This window comes from Podarcis gaigeae, assembly GCF_964106915.1.
Source record: "Podarcis gaigeae genome assembly, chromosome: 17".
NCBI classification, from domain to species: Eukaryota; Metazoa; Chordata; class Lepidosauria; order Squamata; family Lacertidae; genus Podarcis; species Podarcis gaigeae.
Genome location: NC_139694.1, coordinates 10,149,642 through 10,172,592, shown reverse-complemented (window position 1 = coordinate 10,172,592; position 22,951 = coordinate 10,149,642). Strand labels below are relative to the sequence as shown.

The following is a 22,951-nucleotide window of genomic DNA, read 5'->3' as shown; positions in this document are numbered from 1 at the left end:
ACAGTTTACCCCTCGGAGAGCTACAATTCCCATCACCCTGAACAAACTTGTTTCCAGGAATCTTTTTTTTTGGGGAGCGGGGTGGATGGACTTTAAACTAACAGTGTGTGTGCATGCAGCCTTTGTTGTTGTTGTTGTTTAGTCATTTAGTCGTGTCTGACTCTTTGTGACCCCCTGGACCAGAGCACGCCAGGCACTCCTGTCTTCCACTGCCACCTGCAGTTTGGTCAAACTCATGCTGGTAGCTTCGAGAACACTGTCCAACCATCTCGTCCTCTGTCGTCCCCTTCTCCTTGTGCCCTCCATCTTTCCCAACATCAGGGTCTTTTCCAGGGAGTTTTCTCTTCTCATGAGGTGGCCAAAGTATTGGAGCCTCAGCTTCAGGATCTGTCCTTCCATTGAGCACTCAGGGCTGATTTCCTTCAGAATGGAGAGGTTTGATCTTCTTGCAGTCCATGGGACTCTCTCCTCCAACACCATAATTCATAATGCAGCCTTTATACCCTTTTAAATGTGTTTAGGGGATGGGTGAGGGTTTCTTGGTTTGTGTATTTTGTGTGTGACTTTTATTATGCATTTTGTGTTTTTAATCTTGTCTTTTAATGTTGTGAACTGCCCTGAGACCTACAGATGCAGGTGGTATACAAATTCAAATAAATTCATCATCATCATTTATCTGAAAGCAGGCATGGCAGCCTAGCAAGAACCTTGGGCAGAAGGACTGGATGTTCCCCACAATAACAGAGTTGTTGGGCAGAGCAAAAAAAATTAAAATTAAAATAAATCCATCACGTAAAAGTATTTAATAATACTAAAAAAATCAACATCACTATGAGTTTTTCAACCTCGCAAGAACAAGAGCACTTTCCTTCAGAGCACTAGAAGCATCAAAACTAAGATGCGGAGGGTCGGGCCGGTTCTTCTTTTTTGTCAAGCAAATTCATCCGCTTGGGAGAACGTGCAGATTCTGCGCATGCGCACTGGTTCTTTCTTGCGTCCCTCACATCGCCTTCTTGCAGACATAAGAAAAAAATAGAAGGATATAATGCCTCAAAAAGCCAACCCCACTAGACGTGAAAACCGTACTTAGAATAAGCGCTACTAAGCTCAACGAACCTTACAATTAAGATTTCAGCCTTAACTATTTTCTATTCTGCGTGTAAAATCGAAATTAACCACGATTCTTTGCCCGCGTCTCTTATTCGTGGCTCGCCGGACGTTTAGACCGGGAAAGCCCCCTCAACGGAAGCGTCGTTAAGGATTTAAAGAAGACTCTACATTTTTCCTATCTCTATCGTCTTTCCCTCAACTCCGCGCAGGCGCGACGCACTGGCGTCACGTCACCTGAGACGCTTTTCCTTTTAGGCCTTCGGTTCCTGGGCGCCTTGACGTCACTTCCTCCTTAGCGGTCGGACGAGGAGAAGGCAAAATGATCCCGCCGGTGGAGGTTTCCCCGCTGATCAAGGTAACGGAGCCCCGAGTCCGACGTTGCTCTCTCGGCGCGGCCAGCCATCCGCGCGCGGCGGGAACCCGAGTCAGGCGCTTCCCCTCCTCTGCCGGAAGGTGACCTCGGAGGAGGAGGTCAAGGAGAGCGGCTGGGAAGCGCCTGGCCTTCTGCGCCTGCGCGTACGAGGCAGCTGGGCTTCCGAATGCCGGTGGCTGGAAGCCTCAGGCGGCGGGGAGACGGGGTCGGCTCTGGTTCCCAGCCCCTCTTGAAGGGCCTGCGAGGATAGGGAGAGCCATGCTGGGTCAGGCCAAGGACCCATCATCACCACCACCAATTTAAAGTACTCATTTTTACATCCTCAAGAGATCAGTGGCTTCCCTTCTTCTCTTTCCATGGTTCATAAATCCTTCATGTTTTACAAAAAAAACTATGCCTTTCAGTATTCCATTATTACATCCATCAAAACTTATTTACACTGTTGAATTTACCTTAATGCTGCCAGCGTTTTCAGGTGTACACAGTTATTTCCCATATACAGTCATACCTTGGGTTATAGACGCTTTGGGTTGCGAACCATGCCGAACCCGGAAGTATGGGAATGGGTTACTTCTGGGTTTCGGCACATGTGCAGAAGTGCTAAATTGCGCTTTGTGCATGCGCATAAGCCCCAAATTGTGACCCACACATGCACAGACGCAGCGCTGCAGGTTGCGAACACTGTGGGTTGCAAACATGCTTCTTGCACGGATCATGTCCACTGTATTCAATAACCGTTTTCCAATTGATTGTTTTCCGTCCTCCTAAAAGCCTTCCAGCAGGTTTGCCATTCACCCTCTAATCTGTTAACGTGTTTATTTACGAAAACACCTTCAGCCTGGATTTTTTGGAGTAAATGCCTGCAAGGTGGCTAACAACTCAAAATGCAAAGTGTGTGTGAATGTTGTGTGTCTTACACAAATAAACTAAAAGGCATTTTCAGATGCTCAGTAGGCATATGAACTGTAATAGCTGAAAGGAGAGAAAGCTAATTGGAAAGCCAACTGTTTTTGCTTGTAGTTTTAGTGTGGCATCAGTTGTGCATTGGGACTCCCTGTCTTTAGAGATCAGGCCTTCTATTATCTTTGGTGCCTACGTATTTTTTTCTTTTTATTTGGGCAAGTCTTTAGTTTACTGCTGATTTTAATTGTTTTTAATAACTTGCTTTTCAATGTTTTCTGTTGATAATTTTGTTATTCTTGTAAGCAGCTTAGAGGTTCGGTTGTAATCAAGTGGTACATAAAATTTGTTTAAACAAACATGGGCAGAATGTTAAAATGGGTAAAGGTAAAGGACAAGCATTTGGCTCTTCACTCAATATTCATAATTGAGCAAAAATCAGTACTTTGAGTAAAACTTAGCCGAATACCATCCTTGTTTTGTGAAACCATTTCCAGAATGGAATGTCCTCCTATTTGACTTTTAGCTGAAGGTGCTTGGCCTTCTATTTTAGCTATAGTGTAAAAGGCTTGTCCTAAATCAGGAATAGGGAACCTTTGGACCACCAGATGCTGCTGAGGTGACGGGAGTTGAAAATACGGAGAGCCAAAGGTTTCCCAAACCTGAGGCCAGTGTGGTGTAGTGGTTAGGAGCGGTAGACTCATAATCTGGGGAACCGGGTTCACTTCCCTGCTCTTCCACATGCAGCTGCTGGGTGACCTTGGGCTAGTCACACTTCTCTGAAGTCTCTCAGCCCTACTCACCTCACAGAGTGTTTGTTGTGGGGGAGGAAGGGAAAGGAGAAAGTTACCCGCTTTGAGACTCCTTAGGGTAGTGATAAAGCGGGATATCAAATCCAAACTCCTCCTCCTCCTCCTCCTCAAATCCAAACTCCTCCTCCTCCTCCTCAAATCCAAACTACTCCTCCTCCTCCTCCTCCTCTTCTTCTTCTTCTTCTTCTTCTTCTTCTCCTCCTCCTCCTCCTCCTCCTCCTCCTCCTCCTCCTCCTCTAAATTCTGCAGTCCTTAAAATCTCAGAACTGCAAGGTAAAGTGTTTATGTGTTTGCGTATTTAAGACATGTTCTTTCTGTTTCATCCTTATACAATTTATTTTACAGTTCGGCAGGTATTCAGCACTACTCATTGGGATAGTCTACGGAAAGAAAAGATATGGTAAGGAAATTTGTTATCTAATCCAGGGTTGGGGAGGCTGTGGTCCTCCAGATGTTGTTCTACAACTCTCAGTATCCCTGGCTGGTGTCTATGATGGGGCTGGTGGAAGTTGAGAATCCAACAAGATCTGAAGGACATCGGGTCCCTTGTGCTTATATAAGCTTCTAATTGATCAGTTAACCATATTCAGTTTCTTGCATTTGCGCTTGAAGACTACATTGTAAATATGAAGATAGGCACTGATACTACATTCAAGAAACTTGTGATTCTCCATGGATTTACTTTATGCAAGTGCTTCTGCTTTTCTCCTCTGTTGCTTCTTGTATTCAAGTGTTCCTCTTTCTTATAAATCCATTGCAAGATGTTCTAGAATAGATCCTCAGTTGCAAAAAGAGTGCCGGGTCACACGAATCAGTCAGGAATCCCCAGGCCTTTGAGTTTATTTGTGTTGGGGTTTTTTAAGATGTGAATAACATGCACATGTTCACTGAAACACTTTCTATAAAGTGTTTTAAAAGCTATTGTAGAAAATATTCCTGATGAGTTTAAGTAGTGTATCTATATTCAGGTAGGTAGCCATGTTGGTCTGACGCAGTCAATATATATATAAAAATAAAAAATTGTCCAGTAGCTAAGACAAACTTAGTTGGTCTCTAAGGTGCTTCTGGACAATTTTTTATTTTTCTATCTATTTTGACTTAGTGTGTCTGTGTTTAGCTTTCCAAAGCTTTGTAACAATAAAACCAAAAATAATTTCCATAAAGTGGGAAAATTATATTGTAGAATCTATCTTCTGTAAAAAATTCCAAGTAGTAAGTTCACTGTTGATACATATCTGTACATATAAAAAAATGTAAGAGTGTCATCACCCCGCAGTTTGCTTTGCCACTCACCAGTGGCACTGTAAATTACAGTGTGGAGAGAAGCAATGCATTGGTGGCCTAGACGAGCTGCAGATGTACATCCAGAACAGGCTTCAGCAGCCCCCATGCCCCACTGGCTCTTCAGCCCGCCAGCTCTGGGATCCAGATCCCCAGGCCAGCTGACACCACTACTGGCCACCTTTCTCCTTTCTGGCCAGCTTGGGAATCCACTGCTTCTGCCAGTGTTCAGAAATGCAGAAAGGGCTATGTTTTTAAATTTGAGTCCCTCTAAAGCGCTATGGTTCTCCTGAGGCATTTCTGATGTATTTCACTTAAACTTTGAAGTGTTGCATGTATCTAATGAGTTGAAGCAATATGTAGTATATGATGAACACTCAGTATTTACTGAGCAAGTCTTCCGTTGGTCAGAAAGATTATAATGCATTTGTAAATATACAGTCATCATGAAAATTCTTTTTTGTTTTTTGTTGTTGATAGACTATTTGAAGCCTATTGCTGAGGAGGAAAGGAGAATAGAAGCAGAGGAGAAGAAGAAGCGTGAGGAAATGGAACGAATTGCAAAAGCACTGGCAGAAGGTATTTTTCCTAAATATAGTCCATCTTTTATGTTTAAAAACAAGTGTGTGTGTGTGTGTGTGTGTGTGTGTATTATATATATCTTAGAGTACAATGTCTCAAGTCTATCAAAACAAAAAAAATTCCTTCCAGTAGCACCTTAAAGACCAACTAAGTCAGTTCTTGTGTATCTGAAGAAGTGTGCATGCACACGAAAGCTCATACCAAGAACTGACTTAGTTGGTCTTTAAGGTGCTACTGGAAGGAATTTTTTTTGTTTTGACTATGGCAGACCAACACGGCTACCTATCTGTAACTCAAGTCTATCAGGTCATGTGATGGAAATGATCATAGGTGACACTTAAAATTCTAGTCACTAAAAAGGACTTAATTGAAGAGTTAACCTTTGGAGAGCATAAGAACAGAAACGGCTTGATTGATTGGATTTCTGTGAGCAGAATTCCACAGTTGATATTCTGTACTGTCCATGGCTTATTTCAAAGAGAAGCTTGTTCTACAAGAAAAAATTGTTTTTGTACATTCTTTTGATGATCTGCCTTAAAAAGAAATTTATTCCCTCACCCGCCCCCTGTAAACCTATAAGAGACTCAAAGCCAAGAACAATTTGGAACATCTTTCTGAATATTACCAGCTTCCTTGTGTATGGATCTCTGCACAATTCTTTTCTTGCTAGGAGACCTGTTGGAAATAACTGAGAAGAAATAGTAATACCAGTTATGAGTATAGGAAATTCACTTCCTATCTTAAGATAGACTTTTGTATCATTAAACAATAACTGACTAAATTGCATGGTGTTTGGGGCAGTTCTCTTCTAGTGCGGTTAGAAAAATACTTGGAAGTAGATGTAACAAACAGGATGTTTAACAAGCTCTTGTTAACTACTATGTGTGGTTTAAAAATGGGAATTTGTTGTAAAATGCTTGATGCATGCTTCAGATATATGTAACCACCTGTGAACCCCTTTTCTCATCCTGTATTACAATGTATCTCATATTATGGGGAGAATTAAATGGCTGCATTCTTGACTATCTTACGGTATTTAATGAAGATTGCAGAAATCAGCTGCCAACAGTATAACTGACATAGCTTGCTGCAGCATATTTAGTCTGTATACTCTAGTGTTATTTGAATGCTGAACCAATTATCTTAATCGTTTTATTCTTTGCTTTTCAGCTAGCGACGATTCAATACTGAAATAAACCTGCTTGATCTTCATCTTCACCTTTTAATATCCAATGTATGAAATTTTGAAGTAGTTGACCTCAAGTGTCAAGCACAAACTTATTTACATCAATAAACAGTTGCTGGAAGAGCTGTTGTCAGATTCACTAATGTGCAAAGTACAAATGGCATAAAATCATCTCCTTCATATTTATCTAGCAAGCAGGAGGTTTGCATATATTACTTTTCATGCGGCAATATTTGTGAAAATCGAAGCAGTATCTAATTCTCAGCTGTCTGTGTGAAAGAACACTTGGTTTCCTTGCGCTGCTGCTGGGATGTAGACTTTTCCAGATAATAGGACAGTAAGTTACAAGTAAGCTGCTTGTAGGGGGTGTAGTTGTTGCACTTCTAGGCAATACAGTTGGCCTGTTTGCTTGTGTAATAAATAGATTTCACTACACAACTTCAAAAGATGAACTGACTGGGTGGCATAGGAATGTATGTTAAAACACCAATAATTTCATCAGTGTCAGCCTTGGAAACTTAAGTCTGTATTTACAAGTATTTCATACTACATTTTGTGTGGCCACTTCTAATACCTGTGGAAACATGTAAGTGACATCCAGTAATTTCTCACACTGATACGTTAAATAAAAAGCAGACTTCATTTATTCAAAGTGTTTTGTTATGCTTCCTGTAAAGCAGGCACCCCCAAACTCGGCCCTGCAGATGTTTTGGGACTACAACTCCCATCTTCCCTAGCTAACAGGACCAGTGGTCAGGGATGATGGGAATTGTAGACCCAAAACAACTGCAGGGCCGAGTTTGGGGGTGCCTGCTGTAAAGAGATGCTACCTCATAAGAGTTTGCACAGTGGCATTTGATGGCAATCAAAAACTGATTCTAGTAGTTGGAATCCATTGTAGGATGAAGTGCACAAAAGCCAGACAATCTATTATTATTCAACAACAACAGCAACAATCTTTATTACGGTCCAGAGACCCAACAAATCATTACAAATCAATACACAGTTCATACAGACTACCTCCAGGTTAATCAAGAATATAGGGTTCATTTGTTCATTATTATTTACTTATTAAATTTGTAAACTCCCCTATACCTGCAGGTCTCAGGGCAGTTCACAGTATAAAATCACAACATCTGAATATAAAATCCCAGTATCAAACTACAAAATGCCTTAAAAAAATAGGAACAGCCTAATAATCCCCCCTCCCCAACACATTTTAATAATGGCCTGAGCTTGTTCTGGACATTGGCTTCTGGCTCTGTATGGGTAGATACACACTCATATATTTCTTTACTTTTATTTCATAAAACCTTTACATTGTTTGATTGTTAAAAAAAAGGAAAAACAACCCTGAAAGCAGTTTATAAAAACATATCCATTGTGCGAGGATTACTCTGCAACTTGTGATCCTTCTGTCACACTGCCTGCATTTTGGTCTTTAGCTGGGGTATAAATGGGTATCTTGTATTCAGAGCCAGGCATGTTTCTGTGTTCATCCTAGAGCATGTCAGTGAAGTAAACCCCAAAGAATAGGGAGGAAGCAATATGCACGCCCAGTTGGAAGTGGGCAAGCGGGAAAATAGATCTGCTGATCAGCTGACTGGAGAAGACTGGTATGCATGGTAGCTCTTCCAGTAGGCATTGCCACCTGCATGGCTAGTCTTGGTGTAGCTCATTATCAAGCCAGTTGTGGTGGTGGTGGTGGGGGGACTATTGCTAAATTCCATGGGATCTGTGCTACAGGATTCCATCTCGTCCCCCATAGTTTTTTCAGGGCTGAGAACCTTCTAGCTATCCAGGTGTTGCCAAACTCCAAACACTTCCCAAACCCACATTCCTGACTTTTGACAATGAAGGGAGTTGGAATGCTACAATGCCTAGAGGGCCACTCGGAGCTGTATAAAACTGCTAACTGAGGTCATCTGGGAGTTTGTAGCGAAGTGTCATCGATATGCTAATGACACCCAACTCCTATTCATCCATTTCAGGTGAGACAGATTGGATAAACCAGTGTCTGGGTGTGCTATGAAGTGGGTGAGGTCCAGTAAACTGAAATAGAATGCAGATTAGTCCTTTCGGTGGGTGGTTCATCTACATAGGTTTGTGGTGGTCCACTTCTCTGAAGGGACATGATCACAATCTATAGAGTTGATTGTGGATCCATCTTTGCATTGGAAGTGTCTGTGACCCTCTCTGGACCAAAAGAGCAGGAAATATTGATCTACAGTGGTACCTCGGGTTACGTACTTAATTTGTTCCGGAGGTCTGTACTTAACCTGAAACTGTTCTTAACCTGAAGCACCACTTTAGCTAATGGGCCTTCTGCTGCTGCTGCGCCGCCGGAGCACGATTTCTGTTCTCATCCTGAAGCAAAGTTCTTAACCTGAAGCACTATTTCTGGGTTAGCGGAGTCTGTAACCTGAAGCGTATGTAACCCAAGGTACCACTGTATAAACTGGTTAAAGGTAAAGGTAAAGGGACCCCTGATCATTAGGTCCATTCGTGACCGACTCTGGGGTTGCGGCGCTCATCTCGCTTTATTGGCTGAGGGAGCCGGCGTACAGCTTCCGGGTCATGTGGCGAGCATGACTAAGCCGCTTCTGGCAAACCAGAGCAGCGCACGGAAACACCGTTTACCTTCCCGCTGGAGCGGTACCTATTTATCTACTTGCACTTTGAGGTGCTTTTGAACTGCTAGGTTGGCAGGAGCAGGGACCGAGCAACGGGAGCTCACCCCGTCGCAGGGATTCGAACCACCGACCTTCTGATCAGCAAGTCTTAGGCTCTGTGGTTTAACCCACAGCGCCACTGGTTACCTTCAGATTATATACAGTACTGCCTTTGAAGAGCATTTGGAAACTGCAATTAGTCCAAAACAAAAACATTTGGGGTCTATATAAATATTCAAGTCAATTAAATTATTACTGTTTAGCTGTTAACTCGATTTTACTCAGCAAACAAGTTACAGGTATAGTATGTCCTAACGTAGATATAAATCAAGCATCAACATTGTGGTCTCTTTTTTTGTTTTGTTAACAAAACCTTCAGATTTCTTCCTTTTGCAAAAGCTGATGCTCAGCTGAGAGTAGCGCAAGTGAAGGTCGTAATTTCTTGTCATTTCTCGACCGTTAAAAGCATTCTAGAAGCAGCTTAAAAATATTGATTTCATCCAGAATTCTCAGGGTTTCCAGGAACAACAATACTCTCCAGTAAGTCCATCTTTGTTGTTGATTTTTGTGCAAATAGTGGCATGCGAATAAAACGAACGAAGGAAGGAATTATTAGCTAGTCCATCATATATGATTCTCCTTAACGGTGGGACCAATGTATAAAACGCCATATTTTTAAAGGAAAAAAATGGAAATGGGACTTGAGCGCGTGGTTGCCGCTGGGGGCCGGCAGCGAGCAGCCTCTCTCCCTCCTCCTCCTCATGTGATTCGGCCCTTGAGCCCAAAGCAGGCGGAGCCCCGGAGGCCTTTGACCGTCCCGAGCGAGGAGGTGCTTTTCTGTCCAGGTGCAGCCTCCGTTTCCCGATCTCATGCTGGCCTTCCTCGCGCGAGCGCCCCGTCCTCTCCTCTCCGGCTCAGCCGGCAGCCCAGGGAGGGCTATGGCGGCGGCGCGCCAAGGTTTGCGCAGCAGCAGCAGCAGCAGCAGCAAGAAACTGGTGGAGTGTTTCTACGACGTGCTGTCTCCATATTCCTGGCTGGGATTCGAGGTAACAGCGGTGGAAGAAGGGGGCAGTCCCCCCCTCTCCCCCCAGATTGCAGCACCCTGCTGGCACAGCCGCCCTTGCACCCCTCTCCAAGAACTCCTGCGCAACTTTGTTTTGCTCAGATGTCCACTCTCCGTGGCTCCCGTCGGGTTTCCTTCCGTACTTAGGAGGGTCACGAAAAGTAGAATTGCAAAGTCGGAAGTTATCCTGGTCGACCTGCGATCGACAGGTAGATCGCCGGTGTGCTTCCGGCCGATCGCGGTAGTTCAATAAGTGATCGCCCGGTCGCCCCTGAGCGCTCGTGACGCGCCCCGGGCCGTTAACGCATTTAGTCCCCGCGTCGGCTGCTGCGCGTGGGAAGCAGGGAGGGCTGCGAAGCGCAGAGTGAGGCCAACAGGTGTTTGGATTACAATACGGTATTCTGGAAGAACAACCCGTTAAATCTAAAACTGCACACACTGGCAATCCGAGGCTGCAGTTCCACGCAGGGATTTCACCCGGGAGCACCCTTCCAAGTACTGCCAACCTTGCACAAGAACCAGGTGCAAAGGTAGCTCAGCTGGTTACAGCCTGGTGCTGATAATGCCAAGGTTACAGGTTCGATCCTGTATGGGGCAGCTGCATATTTCTGCATTGCAGGGGGTTGGACTAGAAGGCATGTCCAACTCTTTAGAGACTGCGATCTACTGCCAATATAATAAAACTGGCAGTGATCTACCCATTGTCATTGCCCAGAGTTGATGAGCTTTTTTAAGGGGAGAGTCTTACCCATGAGTAGGCAAACTAAGGCCCAGGGGCTGGATCTGGCCCAATCGCCTTAAAAATCTGGCCCGTGGACGGTCCGGGAATCAGCGTGTTTTTACATGAGTAGTCTGTGTGCTTTTAGTTAAAATGCATCTCTGGGTTATTTGTAGGGCATAAGAATTCGTTCATTCCCCCCCCCCCCCAATATAGTCTGGCCCCCCACAAAGTCTGAGGGACAGTGGACCGGCCCCCTGCTGGAAAAGTTTGCTCTCCCCCAGTCTTGCCCAACAGTTATCATGATAAAGCTGCCATCTGACTGCTGCATAAAATTGAGTGAGCAAAGGATGGTAATTCTAAGTGCATTTTATAAATAAAATAAAGGAAATGACTCTGAAGTGGAAGCAGCTCTGGCAGCTTTTTCAAATACCCAGAGGGATCTCAGCTTCCCAAATACCTGGTACCTTTGTACAGTATAAATACCTTTGTCTGAACTTTGCCTTGTTTACTGCTGCTGCTGAAAGTGTTGCAACTTTCCAACTGTTTACTTATCTCTTCCATGTGCCAATTGTGGGTGTTTATTAGGAATTGAACCAAATAGTTTGCCAAGCTGTTCAGAGGTCGCTTCCAACCAATCTGCCCATAGAGCATTCAGCCTTTGCCTTAAGCATAGAAATTTTAAAGTTTAGAAATGACGTTCATAGCTAACATTAGGCTTTAGAAACTTGTAGAGTGGCATGTGCCAATGATGCAGGAAGTTTGGACAGGTGTTTGTCCCTCCCAACATGGTCTAGATGATTAATCACCAGAGGAATAGAGGAGTTGGTTGATCCTGCCATTTATTTGACAAGGCTAGATGGCCGCCTTCTCATCCTTTTCAGCTCTTGCCCCAGTCCAATTGAGATTCCTCTGTAGTTTGCACAAATAGTCAAGGCTACTGTTCAGATTAGGGATGCGGGTAGCGCTGTGGGTTAAACCACAGAGCCTAGGACTTGCTGATCAGAAGGTCGGCGGTTCGAATCCCCGCGAAGGGGTGAGCTCCTGTTGCTTGGTCCCTGCTCTGCCAACCTAGCAGTTCGAAAGCACATCAAAGTACAAGTAGATAAATAGGTACCGCTCTGGTGGGAAGGTAAACAGCGTTTCCATGCGCTGCTCTGGTTCGCCAGAAGCGGCTTAGTCATGCTGGCCACATGACCCGGAAGCTGTACGCCGGCTCCCTCGGCCAATAAAGCAAGATGAGCGCCGCAACCCCAGAGTCGGTCACGACTAGATCTAATGGTCAGGGGTCCCTTTACCTTTACCTTACTGTTCAGATTGCAGATTCATGTTTAGAACTCTCGCTAACCTGTGTCTTTGCATTCCTCTTGTTTTCTGGCATTAACTTGATTTTATCTTTGGGCTTCCCCCAATGTCTATTCATGATACATTCTTAATCTTGCATCTGATGAAGTTGTTTATTCCCTGCAAAAGTTCGTACCATGGTGAGTCTGTTTCTGAAGTACCACCTGCAACCTGTCTCTTTTACCCTGTTGCAGACTAACGCAGATGCTGTTTTGAATCTGCCTTGCAAAAGTTGCCTTCTGTAACCTGCCTGCTCCCTCTCAATAGCTTTATTTCTCTGCCTCTGTCCGTCTCTCTCTGTCTCTCCTCACATGTGAGTTTTGAGCTGCTGATGATCATCGCTCAACTTTCCTCACTGATGTAGGTTCTCTGCCGCTACCGTCCCATCTGGAACATGGAGCTGCGCTTCCGACCTGTTTTCCTTGGAGGCATAATGCACTCGACTGGTAAATGCTGATTAACAGAACTGAGTTCAACTGAAATGTACTGTATTTTTCGCTCCATAAGGCGCACCGGACCATAAGGCGCACCTAGTTTTTAGAGGGGGAAATCAAGAAAAAACATCCTGTCCGCTTTTCCCAGAGCATCTGGGGCTGCCGGGGAAGCCCGGGTTCCCCCCCTGCAGCCCCAAAGAGCAAAGAAGCCAAGACAGCGAGCAGGATCCATCCCGCTCGCTGTCTTGGCTTCCTCTTTAGGCCGGAAGGGCTGTGTGCGGCTATGGCAATACCCTCACCTCCTGCAAAAGTCCACGGGAGCCGCGCACCCTTTAAGGAGTGCGCGGCTCCTGCGGGCTTTTCTACGAGGAGGGAGAAGGGACTGACTGGCCCTGTCAGTCCCTTCTCCCTCCTGGAGAAAAGCCTGCAAGAGCCGAGGAGCTTGTGTGCGGCTCTTGGGGGCTTTTCCTGCCTGCCTCCCCCTGCATTCACTTCATAAGACGCACACACATTTCCCCTTACTTTTTAGGAGGGAAAAAGTGTGTCTTATGGAGCGAAAAATACGGTATATAAAATATGTAGACGAGAACTACATTCCATATTGGTCTCTTTCTTGCATACACCCTTAGATGCAGTCTTGCCCTGGGAAAATAAAACTACCATTTCCCAAGTCATCAAGGCCTGTAAAATTAGGTTTCTTCCCCAAGCAAGTGTTTTGTTTTCATTGCTTGCTTTCGGTATTATCAGGGAATCTGTAGCTGCGCCATGCATTGCAGATCCTGCATTGAATGGCTGTGAAGGCTAATTTTGATGAAGTTCATTTAAGGAAGACGAAACAACAACACCTCGGGCTGTTGATACAGCTATGGCTGTTTCTGGACTGGGAGAGCCTGGTTGCTGTTGTCCATGCACTGGTAACCTCCAGGCTAGATTACTGCAATCCACTGTATGTGGGACTACCCTTGAGGTCTGTCTGGAAGGTGATGCAGAATGCCATTGTTTGGCTGCTCTCAGGAGCAATGTATCCACTGTTGAAAGAAGGTACTGGTTGCCAGTTAGGTACTGGGCTACGTTTATGGTACTGGTTTTTGGTGTAGACAGTCTTATGCAGTGTGGACCGAGGACACCTGAAAAATGGTCACACCCCTTATATACCCAATTAAGTGACTATGGGGTGCGGTGCCCATCTCGCTTTCAGGCTGAGGGAGCTGGCGTTTGTCCACAGACAGCTTTCCAGGTCACGTGGCCAGCATGACTAAACCGCTTCTGGCGCAACGGACACTGTGACGGAAACCAGAGTGCGCGGAAATGCCATTTACTTTCCCGCTGCAGTGGGACCTATTTATCTCCTTGCACTGGTGTGCTTTTGAACTGCTAGGTTGGCAGGAGCTGGGGCAGAGCAACGGGAACTCATTCCTTCATGGGGATTCGAACCGCCGACCTTCTGATGGGCAAGCCCAAGAGGCTCAGTGGTTTAGACCACAGCCCCACCCGTGTCCCATGATGATGATGATGACGACGATGTAAGGATGAGAGGTCGTAAGACATAGTAGCCTCTGTCTCTGAAATCTCCTTATCCTCCGCAACAGGTAACAGACCCCCAGCATTGGTGCCCAAGAAAGGAGAGTACATGTCGAAGGACCTCCTGCGAATGGCAAAATTCTACCAGGTGCCACTGCATCTCGTAAAGGATTTCCTAGGGTCTGTTCTTGAGAAGGGTAAGCAGAGGGAGATGTTTGGTGGGGATACATGGAGATAATGGAGAAGAACTGAGAAGTGTTGCACAATGACTCCGTGGCAGCTCCAAGTCCAAATGAAACTGCCCCACAAAAATAGGACTCTCTCAGCAAGTGCACAGTTTTTATGCAAGCCAAGCCTTCCTAATAAGGGTTTTTTAATGTGGGGGTTGGCCTCTTCTTCTTTGACAGGGCACTTTATTTATTTTTCTTTTTTTGGTATTTTGTAGCAATGGATTCCTCCCCTCTTGACATTTATGCTGACTCTGGTGCTTTTTGTGCCCAAATGCAGGCAGTCTGAAAGCCATGTGCTTTGTCACAGCCGTGGATATGGCAGAGCCGCAGTTTTTGGAGCCTGTGTCTAGAGAACTTTGGATGCGCATTTGGTCCCGTGTGAGTATGGTTGTACTCATGCGTCTCTCCAGGTGCTTCTGGGCCTGTCGCGATTATTTCTTCCGTTTATTAATTGCACAAATAAAGCAGGGCATCCCCGCCCCCGTTTATCAAAATATATGGCTTTGATTAAAATAACAGGGCCCAGAATCCCTCCGTATACTTGTATATTCCTATATTTCTATATTCTTGTGTGTTTCGGTTGTTTCTCTACCCTCTCCTCTGTAAGGAACGTCCCGCTGCTTCTCACTGTATCAGTGTGTTTGAAAACGCAGTAAAAGTTAAATATATAAAGTAATTACTTTTTATCCAGGATGCTTAGGCAAGATAGTTGAAATGCCCTGGGCCAGGTTTTGCACAGTTTTCAACCCCCCCAAATCAGATGCATCACTCTATGGTGGCTCTCCATGGGCTCCTTAAATCTCTTTACTGTCTCCCAAGGCTGTATTATAGCACTTAGGAGCCACAGCCCAGGATTGATAGACTCTGCTCCTCTTTGATGGGACCAACAAAGTTCTATAGGTCTGGGTGGAATGAAAAAACAAGGGGCAAATATAACTTGCAGGGTCTCTCCATAGAAATCATTTTATTTATTTATTATTATTATTATTCATTAAACTTACTTGTTGCTTGTCACCTGAAGGTCTCCAAGTGACTTGCAGCAAATAAAAATATACAATACATAATACTATAGGGGGGAAGTGGGGGGGGGTCATATTATACACTAATATTTCATATAACAAAAGTGTCAGGGAACTGACATCAGAGCCAGGAGTGGAGGCAGAGCTCCCAAGCGATGCCGGAGAAGGGGCAAGCAGGGAGAGAGGGAACTCATCAGTTGGGGAAGGAAATCAGCGTAACACCAGGGATAAAGGGGGGCGGATGGGGGAATAGGAGAGGGGGCTCCAGGACTCTTCGCTGGAGACCAGTGAGGAGAGCACTGGTCCTCCTCTGCCCACACCCACCCTGTGCAGAAGACTTCCGCGCAGGGAAAGTAGGCGTAGACTTGGCGTCAAAGAGCTTTTGTGCTGGAAGAAGTTTAAGAAACGCCCACTGACGGATTCTGCTAGTGACTGAACAGCCACGAAGTGAAGGGCTGTCCAGTTAGGAAAGGTTTAACCAGGCTAACTAGCCAGGCATGGTGGCAACTTACGCACGAGCAACCCCCATACATTCATTACAAAAAGATTTATGGAAAAACAAAAAGAACATACCAGCCATATAAATAATAGCAAACATTATTAGCAATGCTCAGATAATAAACAGAGCAATTCTCTGACCGCTAATTAGCAAACAAACAAATAAAAACCCAGCCTCCAGAGTCCTCCTGGGATGGTCCAGCATGTCTCTTCTCCCTTCAGCAAAGCAGGAAGAGTTTTACCTGCTTGCAGCTGACACGGCTACTGCTCCTCAAAATTCCAAGCCATGCGCCATTCCTGTCACCCTTCACTTCGGTGTGATCATTGTAGCTATAGCTTTGGTGAAGTGAACTTCTGTTCCTGGTACCCATCTCCGTTAGGATCAGGGAGGCATAACAGTCCTCCCGTTGGCCAAGGGGTGAAGGAAGTTGGTAGTTCGGAAAATGCCACAGGTTCTACACTCCTGATTGAAGTGAGTGACATGGCACCCTTGTCCGTGTGTGTGTGTGTGTGTGTGTGTGTGTCTGTCTGTCTGTCTGTCTGTCTTGGAGCTTTGTTCCTTGTAGCAGAAGGAAGTTAATTATTTTTGATATCTTCACTCTCCCTTGCACAATCAGTCTCTTGTCAATGAAAGATTTGTAATCGGTTGCCTTGCTCCTTGTCTCTTCAGGATGAAGACATAAGCCAGCCAGAGAGCATCTTGGCAGTAAGTTTCTTTCTCTTGCGGTTCTGCAGCGCTGCCTGTACTCCCGTTTGTGACACACCCTGGTCTAGATGAGCGCTTTTCATCCTTGCATCTCCTGCTGCTGTTAGACCTCAGCCTCCTATCATCCATAGTCCATTTGGTCAGTAGTTGGGGATGATGGAAGTTGCGGTCCAACAGCATTTGGGGACCTGAGGTTGATGAATTGGTCTAGGTGCTGTAGACTTGCCTGTGGAGATCTGCTGAGTGATCGTTCTTCTATTGCGACAGAAGTTTATACTCTTGACTTCCTGTTTGTGGACATGCAGGAAGAGCTTTTCAGGTAACCTTGCAGTGCAGAAGGATTAGCTTTGTAGTTCTAGCTAGTCAGACAGAAATTATGCAGAAGAGGATTTGCATGGTTTTATTTTCCTCCTGGGACGCGGGTGGCACTGTGGGTTAAACCACAGAGCCTAGGCTTGCTGATCTGAAGGTCGGCGGTTCAAATCCCCGCGAGGGGGTGAGCTCCCATTGCTCTGTCCCAGCTCCTGCCAACCTAGCAGTTCGAAAGCACTTCAAAGTGCAAGTAGATAAATAGGTACCGCTCCAGCAGGAAGGTAAACGGCGTTTCCGTGCGCTTCTCTGGTTCGCCAGAAGTGGCTTAGTCATGCTGGCCACATGACCCGGAAGCTGTACGCTGGCTCCCTCGGCCAGTAAAGCGAGATGAGCACTGCAACCCCAGAGTTGGCCATGACTGGACCTAATGGTCAGGGGTCCCTTTACCTTTACCTATTTTCCTTCTAGCGTGGCTTTCTTGGTGTTGTCCCCCTTTTTTAAGGGGGGGGGAAACTGACTTAAATGAAAGCAATTCAGTGTAGCTTTAGACTGCTTTCTGCACTCCCTGGTGAAAATTCTCTGTGCCCACATATTCAGAACATCCTGCTACATGACCTGCATCTTACTTCCTTTGCAGTGTTTTGTGCTATTTAGTTTGTATAGGAAGGATCTGGGTTAAGTGGTAGGCTGTGTGCTTTGTGTACTGAAAGCCCCGTGGTGAGTCTCTGGCAGCTTCAGCCAAGCAGGCCTGGCAAAGATCTCTGCCCAGCACTCTGCAGAGCCATTTCCTGTCCAGGGAAGCAATGCTCAGCTGTGTGGGCCATATGGTCAGAATTTAGCCTAGCTTAATATTGACAATGAGGGACACGGGTGGCGCTGTGGGTAAAACCTCAGTGCCTAGGGCTTGCCGATCGCATGGTTGGCGGTTCGAATCCCCGCGGCGGGGTGAGCTCCCGTCTTTCGGTCCCAGCTCCTGCCCACCTAGCAGTTCGAAAGCACCTCCGGGTGCAAGTAGATAAATAGGTACCACTTTCTAGCGGGAAGGTAAACGGTGTTTCCGTGTGCTGCGCTGGTGCCGGCTCGCCAGCGCAGCTTCGTCATGCTGGCCACGTGACCCGGAAGTGTCTCCGGACAGCGCTGGCCCCCGGCCTCTTAAGTGAGATGGGCGCACAACCCTCGAGTCAGACACGACTGGCCCATATGGGCAGGGGTACCTTTACCTTTTTAATATTGACAATCTGGGAGCAAGTCATTTCATGTGTGTGCATCTAACCTGGCAAGGTTGCAAAACCAGCACTTCCCCTGCCTGCTGGCTGCACCTGCTTCTCAGCAAAGCAAATTCGTTTTTTGTTTTTGCTGTGCTCTCCTTTTAAAATACTCCATGCCGGTTAAATTCCTGTGTCAGTACTGGAGACCTTTTCAAGCGTTATCCAATTAACCTTGGCTATAGCGACTGCGGCACCTGCTTTTCTCCATCTGTCTCTTTTCAGGCTGCAGAGAGAGCAGGGTTGTCCTCGGACCAAGCTCGGAAACTTCTGGAAATGAGTTCCTCACCAGAGGTGAAGAATCGCCTGAAAGCTACAACAGATGAAGCACTAAAATATGGGGTGAGACACTGGCATCGCGTCAGGCCAGGGCGGGGGAAGCTGTGATCCTGCAGATGCTGCTGGACTCCCCAGCTCCCATCAGCGCCAGCCAGTAGGGTCAGTGTAAAGGGATATGGGGTTGCTTGTGCGTAAGCGCCAAACCGCTCCAAGCTGAGTAGTTGGCTAAAACTTTCCCTGACCGTACGGCCCTTACTTCGTGGCTGCCTTAATCACTGGCAGAATCCGTCAGTGGGTGTTTCCTGAACTTCTTCCAACATAAGAGCTCCTTGACAGAAAGTCTCCGCCTGGATTCCCTGCGCGACAGCTTTCTGCGCAGAGTGGGCGTCCCCAGGGGAGGTCCTGAGCTCTCTCCACTGGTCTCGCTGGAAGCGTCCCTGCGCCTTCCCTCCTCCTCCTCCTCCTCCCCTTCTTCCTCAGAGGAAGCTCTCCCTCTTTCCCTGCTGGTTCCCTCCCCAGCGTCCGAGAGCCTTTCCACCACCCTGAGCTCCGATGGCAGTTCCCTGACAGTCAGTGACTAGCAATGATGGGAGTTCAAGTCCAACAAGTGTCTTGAGTTCTGCTGGTTCCTCATCCTTGCAAATACTTTATCAGGAGCTGTGCATCTTCCACCCCCTGCCCCTTTTTCCCGAAGGGTTACCCGGAGGAATCAAGTGCCTGGATGTCCAAACAATAGGGAAACAGGCCATCTGCTTTGGATGCAGAAGGTCGCAGGTTCAATCCTCATTGGAGTCCTTCCGAGAGAAGAGACAGTATAGATTTACAACACTGGTTTGCAGAAGGTCATAGTTAGTTCAGAGGCTGCAGAGGAGAGAAGCTGGGAAATATTGGGAGGGCAGCAGCACCAGGGAAGAGACAGCTGACAGACTCAGTGTCTTTAGAAAGCATTCCAGACCCCCCCCCCCTTTCTGCCAGAACCTGGTGAGCATGGAAAGTAGGAGAAAGCTCAGAGGCAGAAAGCACAGATCTGCCAACATAGGGATGACATGTAATAGGAGAGACGCAGGCAGTGGGGCTTTACTTGGAGCAATGCCATTACTGCAATGGAGAGGCATTTTTCAGAGCTGTGAATAGTGAGTAAAATATTTGGGTATCTTGCGTATCTAATTCTTGGCTGCCCACCATGGAAGGGATTGGATTCCCTGAAGCCAGGCAGGGCTGGTCTGAAATCTTGGAGAGCTGCTGGCAGCCAGTGAAGACAGTACTCAGCAAGTACTCAGTGAGATGTACCAATATACCGATTCAGTATAAAATTCCTGAATCTGTGTGTCCTGTTAGGGTGTGAAACCTAAGACGCTGGCAAGTTAGCAATGTCATGTGACTTTAAGTAGTCAAGCTCGTTAAGTTGTTAAGTTGCTCACTATATATAGAGTGTTTGTTTTCTCTGCCTGTGGGACGTGAAGCAAAAATGTCTGAAAGCTCCGGAAGTGTTTCTGTTATCTTTCTGCAATAAACCTGTCTTTGGAAAGACAGGCTTCCCTGTGTCATTATTTCTTTGCTGCTGAGACTCTGAAGCTTGTACTGCAACAAGAATCTCTGCACTGGACTTAATTAATGCTCTGCAAAGAGAACTGTTGCTGGTTGCGCAGCGGAAGCGTTTACTGGACCAGTACACAGACTCTCTTATGTCCTGGTGAGCCATCAGGCTTTTAAGCTACCGTATTTTTCACTCTATAGGACGCACCTTTTCCCCTCCAAAAATTAAGGGGAAATGTGTGTGTGTCTTATAGAGCGAATGCAGGCTGTGCCGCTAAGCCCAAAGGCAGAACAGGGAGACGGAGCGCTGCGGAGCACTCTGTCTTTCTCTTCTAGCTTGGGGATGGCTGTGCGCAAAGCCTCTGCAGGGCAGTGGGGCGCTGCGCTCCAAAGGCTTCAGGGATCTTTGAGGCTGGCGGTGGGGGAAAGCAGCACTTCCCCCCACCACCAGCCCCACAAGCTCGGGTGAATGCACCTTGAACGCACCTAGTTTTAGAGGGGGAGAACAAGAAAAAAAAATTCCCCTGTTCTCCCCCTCCTATGGTTCGGTGAGTCCTATGGTCCGGTGCATCCTATAGAGCGAAAAATATGGTACTTTCAGTCAACCTAACAGAACGGAAGTGACCACATTCTCTTCCCAATGTTCGAGCTCTGATATATATTCTATCTTTCTTAAGAACCCAAGTGTAAGATAAATCTGCAGCCACCGAACACAGAAGGCAAGTTGAACCTGTTTGAGTTTCGCAGGTTCATGTACATTGCATCAACGTGTGTAGATGAAGCAGTGCCCCCTTTGTGACTCTTGTGTCGTATGTCTTCCTTCAGGCATTTGGGCTGCCATGTTTTGTCGCTCACGTTAATGAAGAGCCTCACCTTCTCTTCGGTTCGGATCGTTTGGAGCTGCTGGGACATCTCTTGGGTGAGTGTTTTTAATCCTGTTGCCTATCATTTAATGGTCTTTCAGGTTCCAGTTTGGACTAACATGCCAAAAGGAAAGTCCTGGCCACTTGCAGGTAGGTACTTAAAAAACCTCAACAACTTTAAATACCTCAGGCTGTATACTGAATATTCCAGTCCATGCTGTTCACTCTGTCTAGAGATTCTCAGGTTATTCAGGAGCCCCCCGACACGAATGTGGTACCTTTAGCATGACTGAATGCTCCTTCATTTAATCCTTTTGTGGCTGACAAAAGAGTTATTGCCTAGCCTAGTTTTCACTGTGCTGGGAATTATTGATGGAGGAGTATTCAGTTTTGCAAGCATCTGCCTTCAGGTTGAATTTGCATAGCTTAGGCATCACTCTGCTGGCTCTTTGGAGAGTTTGATCCCTTCCCCTTGTCTGACTTCCTGTAAAATGCCCAGACGTCTGAGGCAGTTGTAGTCAAACGCTGCCTTAATCTAGTAACCTGTCAGATGAAGTAGGGAATTAATGTTATTTTTCTGCTGCTGCTATTGAATTGGTGTGTTGATTTAACTTGTTGCTTCTTTAAGACCCCCTTCTGCATTCTGAATCTAATTTGCTCTCTGATTCCGACTTGTTTCACAGGAGAGAAATGGCTGGGACCAGTTCCCACATCTTCTAAGCTTTAGCTGAGAGTTACGGAGGAACAATGCAATTTCTAAGCCACAAAGGTTTGGGAGTGTCTGCTTCTACAAGGTGAACACAGGAGGGCTGATGGGCAGAAGGCAACCCCATAAACATGATTTGTGATACTAGAGAAGGCAACACAGCGATGATCTCAACATGCAATGCACCTCAATCACAGCGGTTTATGTCTAACACACATTTGACCCGTGTGAGTTGCTGGCATACTGGAGATGTAGATATGCATTAACAGAGAAGCTTCACTTTTAGTTGCTTGTTTTGGTTGCTGCTGCCGGCAATATAGTTAGTTGGTTGCAGAAATTGATACAGATGGTGTGAGTCAATGAGGTGCGTATTGCTCTTCATGAGAGACTGCTCTTTGTTGGGGATATGTAATGGCATAATAAAAGGGGCCTGGAGGTGTATCTTGTCCAACTTGGTCATTAGAGGGCTTTTAAAGTGCTGTGGACAACAGCATAGCTCCCCTGCGCCATTCCCAGAAGCGTTGCATGATAGCAACATTTGATTCTTTTCTGAAATTCAGATGTGTTACAAACATTGGAAACTGACATGCACTAGGTCTCTGTAGTCCGGTAGTGTCTACTCTGACTGCCAACAACTCTTGGGGTATCAGAGGGTCTGTCACGACCTCCGCTACCAACAAGAAATGCCAGGAATTGAGAACCTTCTTCATACGCTACGTGCGCGCACCATCAGTGAATCTTAATTTCATTCAGACACAACATGAAACAACTGTTTGGTACAGTGGTACCTCGGGTTAAGTACTTAATTCGTTCTGGAAGTCTGTTCTTAACCTGAAACTGTTCTTAACCTGAAGCACCACTTTAGCTAATGGGGCCTCCTGCTGCTGCTGCACCGCCGGAGCACGATTTCTGTTCTCAACCTGAAGCACTATTTCTGGGTTAGTGGAGTGTGTAACCTGAAGCATGTGTAACCTGAGGTACCTCTGTACTTTAATTAACCAAGACAAGATAAATATACATAGATTAGGATACGTGAGAGACTGTGGGTGGAGAAGGGAAAGAAGTGCTGCTGCATTTCCAGCACTTAAGCGCTCTTCTCTTGGGAAAAGCATCTACAGTGAGCCGTATTAGAAGCAGAGCAGTGAGTTGCAGGATCTGATTTCTTTTGTGCTTGGTGAACAGCCTCTGCTTGAGTGCCACAGCTGAATTGCTGTGGTGTTGTGCTTCACAAACAAACAAGAACAAGAAATCACCCTGATTTCAGGTTACACAGGTTTTTGGTGGATGTGTGTTTCCTCCCAATTTGCAACCTTTGCTTACTAACAAGAACAATTCCTGTATCCGAAACCTGTATCTGGATGCTGAGATCAGTGTTTGTTGTTGTTTAGTCGTTTAGTCGTGTCCGACTCTTCGTGACCCCATGGACCAGAGAACGCCAGGCACCTCTGTCCTCCACTGCCTCCCGCAGTTTGCTCAAACTCATGCTGGTAACCTCGAAAACACTATCCAACCATCTCGTCCTCTGCCGTCCCCTTCTCCTT

At 46.1% G+C, this 22,951-nt stretch overlaps 2 protein-coding genes across 4 annotated transcripts; both read left to right on the top strand.

The window, feature by feature from the left end:
* Positions 1-1,318: 1,318 nt before the first annotated feature.
* ATP5ME (ATP synthase membrane subunit e) lies at positions 1,319-6,365 on the top strand. 2 transcript variants are annotated; one of them, XM_083720044.1, is made up of 4 exons: positions 1,319-1,465; positions 3,541-3,595; positions 4,957-5,055; positions 6,229-6,365. In XM_083720044.1, the coding sequence occupies exons 1-4, from the start codon at positions 1,430-1,432 to the stop codon at positions 6,252-6,254; spliced, it is 216 nt and encodes a 71-aa protein (XP_083576170.1). In that variant the 5' UTR covers positions 1,319-1,429; the 3' UTR covers positions 6,255-6,365. The 2 variants fall into 2 exon arrangements, with proteins under 2 accessions (XP_083576170.1, XP_083576169.1); XM_083720043.1 differs by having other exon boundaries at positions 1,324-1,465; positions 4,957-5,106; positions 5,327-6,276.
* A 3,313-nt stretch (positions 6,366-9,678) lies between these two features.
* GSTK1 (glutathione S-transferase kappa 1) lies at positions 9,679-21,851 on the top strand. 2 transcript variants are annotated; one of them, XM_083719883.1, is made up of 8 exons: positions 9,679-9,962; positions 12,406-12,487; positions 14,065-14,193; positions 14,504-14,604; positions 16,414-16,449; positions 18,252-18,368; positions 20,667-20,760; positions 21,388-21,851. In XM_083719883.1, the coding sequence occupies exons 1-8, from the start codon at positions 9,786-9,788 to the stop codon at positions 21,429-21,431; spliced, it is 780 nt and encodes a 259-aa protein (XP_083576009.1). In that variant the 5' UTR covers positions 9,679-9,785; the 3' UTR covers positions 21,432-21,851. The 2 variants fall into 2 exon arrangements, 1 of the variants encoding a protein (XP_083576009.1); XR_014559398.1 differs by lacking the exons at positions 20,667-20,760; positions 21,388-21,851 and adding an exon at positions 18,880-19,455 and having other exon boundaries at positions 9,696-9,962; positions 18,252-18,470.
* Positions 21,852-22,951: the final 1,100 nt, after the last annotated feature.